Genomic DNA, 5,228 nt, shown 5'->3' on the forward strand with positions numbered 1-5,228 from the left:
ACATAGATCTAATAAACTTTCCAGTACTCGATACCCAGACAAGCTTGTTCAGGTAGATTTTATCTCTTACCGACAATACATAGATCTAATAAACTTTCCAGTACTCGATACCCAGACAAGCTTGTTCAGGTAGATTTTATCTCTTACCGACAATACATAGATCTAATAAACTTTCCAGTACTCGATACCCAGACAAGCTTGTTCAGGTAGATTTTATCTTTTACCGACAATACATAAACCTAATAGACTTTCCAGTACTCGATACCTAGACAAGCTTGTTCAGGTAGATTTTATCTCTTACCGACAATACATAGATCTATTAAACTTTCCAGTACTCGATACCCAGACAAGCTTGTTCAGGTAGATTTTATCTCTTACCGACAATACATAGATCTAATAAACTTTCCAGTACTCGATACCCAGACAAGCTTGTCCAGGTAGGGTTTATCTCTTACCGACAATACATAAACCTGATAAACTTTCCTGTACTCGACACCCTGACAAGCTTGTTCAGGTAGATTTTATCTCTTACCGACAATACATAAACCTAATAGACTTTCCAGTACTCGATACCCAGACAAGCTTGTTCAGGTAGATTTTATCTCTTACCGACAATACATAGATCTATTAAACTTTCCAGTACTCGATACCCAGACAAGCTTGTTCAGGTAGATTTTATCTCTTGCCGACAATACACACAAACCTAATAAACTTTCCAGCACTCGATACTGATTTTATCTCTTACCGACAATACACAAACGTAATAAACTTTCCAGCACTCGATACCCAGACAAGCTTGTTCAGGAAGATTTTATCTCTTACCGACAATACATAAACCTAATAGACTTTCCAGTACTCGATACCCAGACAAGCTTGTTCAGGAAGATTTTATCTTTTACCGACAATACATAAACCTAATAAACTTTCCAGCACTCTATACCCAGACAAGCTTGTCCAGGTAGGGTTTATCTCTTACCGACAATACATAAACCTGATAAACTTTCCTGTACTCGATACCCTGACAAGCTTGTTCAGGTAGATTTTATCTCTTACCGACAATATACAAACCTAATAAACTTTCGAGCACTCGATACCCAGACAAGCTTGTTCAGGAAGATTTTATCTCTTACCAACAATACATAAACCTAATAGACTTTCTAGCACTCGATACCCAGACAAGCTTGTTCACGTAGATTTTATCTTTTACCGACAATACATAAACCTAATAAACTTTCTAGCACTCGATACCCAGACAAGCTTGTTCAGGAGGATTTTATCTTTTACCGACAATACATAAACCTAATAGACTTTCTAGCACTCGATACCAAGACAAGCTTGTTCACGTAGATTTTATCTCTTACCGACAACACGTAAACCAAATAAACTTTCCAGCACTCGATACCCAGACAAGCTTCTTTAGGTAGATTTTATCTCTTATCGACAACACACAAACCTAATAAACTTTCCAGCACTCGATACCCAGACAAGCTTGTTCAGGTAGATTTTATGTCTTACCGACAATACATAAACCTAATAGACTTTCCAGCACTCGATACCCAGACAAGCTTCTTTAGGTAGATTTTATTTCTTATCGATAATACACAAACCTAATAAACTTTCCAGCACTCGATACCCAGACAAGCTTGTTCAGGTAGATTTTATGTCTTACCGACAATACATAAACCTAATAGACTTTCTAGCACTCGATACCCAGACAAGCTTGTTCAAGTAGATTTTATCTCTTACCGACAACACATAAACCAAACGGACAAATGGTTTGTGTAATATGGCTCAAAACGTGGAAGAGGTGGCCCACGCCCCAGTTTATAATATTACTTTTTAAGCTCAACATTTTCCGGTTCCTTTGCTAATGTATTTCAATAGATTTACTCTGGTTAAAAATGATGTACCTGCAAAACAACAACGATTTCGAAACATAATCAAATGAATATTTGTCAGCATTTGGTGCTGTTTTATCACATTATTACTTTTCATAATGAATGTGCAATGGACTGACCCGTATTGAAGAATGTTGACTTTAATTCCAAACTTACAAAGTGTATCTTCACGAAATGTAGCAAGCTTTTAATCAATCTATTCTACCCAAAAAATCAGAGGTATTACTAAAGATACGTCTGTGAAATGTCGATCTAACTAAGACTCTGAGAAGTCGAAGTGCAGGATAATGTTCATGTGAAGAATACAAATGATCTTGTCTATTGAGTCGAAGTGCAAGATAATGTTCATCTGAAGAATACAAATGAGCTTGTCTATTGAGTCGAAGTGCAAGATAATGTTCATGTGAAGAATACAAATGACCTTGTCTATCGATTTGAAGTGCAATATAATGTTCATGCGAAGAATACAAATGATCTTGTCTATTGAGTCGAAGTGCAAGATAATGTTCATCTGAAGAATACAAATGATCTTGTCTGTTGAGTCGAAGTGCAAGATAATGTTCATGTGAAGAATACAAATGACCTTGTCTATCGATTTGAAGTGCAATATAATGTTCATGCGAAGAATACAAATGATCTTGTCTATTGAGTCGAAGTGCAAGATAATGTTCATGTGAAAAATACAAATGACCTTGTCTATCGAGTTGAAGTGCAAGATAATGTTCATGTGAAGAATACAAATGATCTTGTCTATCGAGTTGAAGTGCAAGATAATGTTCATGCGAAGAATACAAATGAGCTTGTCTATTGAGTGTTCATGTGAAGAATACAAATGATCTTGTCTATCGAGTTGAAGTGGAAGATAATGTTCATGTGAAGAATACAAATGATCTTGTCTATTGAGTTGAAGTGGAAGATAATGTTCATGTGAAGAATACAAATGATCTTGTCTATTGAGTCAAAGTGCAAGATAAATGTACAATATCATGTTGAATGGAACTATGTTCAAGGTCGGACATACACGTTTTAACCCCCCACCCGTGAACACAGAGCTAATGAGTGAAAAGGTTCACTTTAGTATTCCTAACAATTCGATGTGTGATGCTGAAATGAATGGACCTATGGCTGAATGAAATTGTCACAGTTCTCTCTAAGGAAGGATATTTGTATGCCAAGGTTACTAAACGTGATAAAAACTGAAAAACACTATTTAGATGATGTTCTCAAAATTAAAAAATTACAACAAAAACTTGTACAGCAATGTATATAGGAAAACAACGGGTCCATGAACAATGTCATTCACACAGTGAAGACAATGGTTACAAATGAGAAACTTCTACCAAAAATGCCACTGGATTAAAGATGAGTATATTTCCCGATACTTTTAACTCTATAATAGACAAAGACTCGATCAACACAAAATTCATAAGCTTCCGGCTTGCCTTAAATTATAAGCTACTTACAATGGTAAGTGCAGTGTTGAGTAATAGCAAATAATCATGGCCATCAGATCATCCTTGATTGATGGTGGAGGAAACAGTTCCCAGATCAGCACAAGAGCTGGAACACCACTCTTATAAAATGTGATTTATCTCCAGTTTCTCATTCTCAATACCAAGTGTAATATAAACTAAAAATACAACAGTTATTACCTAACTGAAAAGAAAACATTGAATGAAAAAATATTTTTTTCCCCTTTTTATAAAACAACTCAAAATCAGAGAAATCTGTCTATATAGATTAGAAAAGAACTTAATATGAACTTTTGATCAAAGAAAATAATCTATATAGATTAGAAACGAAAATACTGAGCATAGCTAATTAAATATAATGTTCAATGTTGTAAGTAATATTTACCATTGAACAGCTAGAATATAAACATGCATTCAGCAGGCATTACAAAGTCCTAGTGTGTGTGTGTGTGTTTCACATTATATAATGCTTGTTTGTTTCTTCACCTGAATGATGCTTTATGCTCACACACAATGCACTAAATGGCTAAGTCAAGAGACCCTTATGGTCCAGGGGTTAGCTGTCCCTAATGTTGAACTGTGGATCAGAGAGAAGACAACCCAGTCCGCAGCAACCACCACCTGAATAGGTGGGGTTAAATGTAATTCTCATAGTTGGTAGCACCAGGTTTTGTTCCTGATTTGCATGTTGTTATATTATGATGTCTTAAAACATGTATATCAAAATATTAACACTTTCCTACCAGAAGTAAATTCTACTTCATTAACTTTTGTCCACGATTGTTTTTTTTTTGAAAACATGCAAGAAAATAAATTTGTACATCAGCTTAATAAAATTTATAGTACATGATGTTACTCGTGCATTATTAGACTTAAAATATGTGTTGAAAGGAGTAAATAATAATTTCAAATTTATATATATATATATTTAATTACAATTTTTTTTTCCTGAACAGGAAGCAATTATAAGTGGTGTCACACTTGAATCTGGAACACCATCTCCACCTCCAGCCTACGATACTATCATGAAGAAAGAGAAACAGTTTCAGTATGACCAGAACCCTCCACCGTATGAAGATACATTATTATGGCAGAACTATCCCACTGTTCACAGTCTGGGTATCCATACATCTTCATTTCTAAACACGTCGCAGTATCAAATATATCCAACGTCAGTAGCACCAACGTAAGCCTCGTTTTTGAATCAAGAAATTTGGAATTTATAAATAAAACACTGCACAGATATTTAACTGACTGGCTCCACCAGTCTTATAACATCTAGATGGAAAGAACTCGGTGTGGATGTGATCCAGATGTGTGGTGTTTAATACAGGAAGTGTGAAGACATGCCACACCAACAGTTTATATGTCCAAGCTAAAAATAACGAAAGGTCAAATCAATCACACAACTGTTAAGACTGTGTTCAAGCTGTTATGTGTATTGTAACTGCATTCAGATATATTCCCCTTTTTAAAAAGCTTGGAAAAGCAGTGTAAAAAAAAAGGGGGTTACACCAATTTTAATTTCTTCAGGTATATTATTTTGGACAAAATTCAAATTTTTCCTGATTATGATAATATGTGAACATACCTCAAATATTCACGAAGCAGCTCTACGTTCCACACAGTGGATGACAATATCAGCTATTACTTATTTACGAGGTTATAAATTGTTTCCACAGTTACTATGTCACTTGAGTAAGTGAGTAATTTTTTGCAGAAACAATGGTTTCTTAGTGCAATAAGTGTATGTATAATTGAAAAGTTTTTTGGTGAACAAAACTTGAAGATAGCTTTTATATACGGAAACATCTGTTAGCTGAGTTCTTGCACAGATCTTAAAATATAACGTTGATAA

At 34.9% G+C, this 5,228-nt stretch overlaps 1 protein-coding gene across 1 annotated transcript in view; it reads left to right on the plus strand.

Moving 5' to 3' along the window:
- The window catches only part of LOC111088920, a 10,245-nt gene extending 5,023 nt beyond the window's left edge, over nucleotides 1–5,222 (plus strand). Inside the window, exon 3 of the mRNA XM_022400251.1 lies at nucleotides 4,327–5,222. Coding sequence (XP_022255959.1) covers nucleotides 4,327–4,560 — 234 coding nt within the window. The 3' untranslated portion in view covers nucleotides 4,561–5,222. The remainder of the gene's footprint in view (nucleotides 1–4,326) is intronic.
- Nucleotides 5,223–5,228: the final 6 nt, after the last annotated feature.

Source organism: Limulus polyphemus, unplaced genomic scaffold, assembly GCF_000517525.1.
Source record: "Limulus polyphemus unplaced genomic scaffold, Limulus_polyphemus-2.1.2 Scaffold4746, whole genome shotgun sequence".
Taxonomy (NCBI): Eukaryota; Metazoa; Arthropoda; class Merostomata; order Xiphosura; family Limulidae; genus Limulus; species Limulus polyphemus.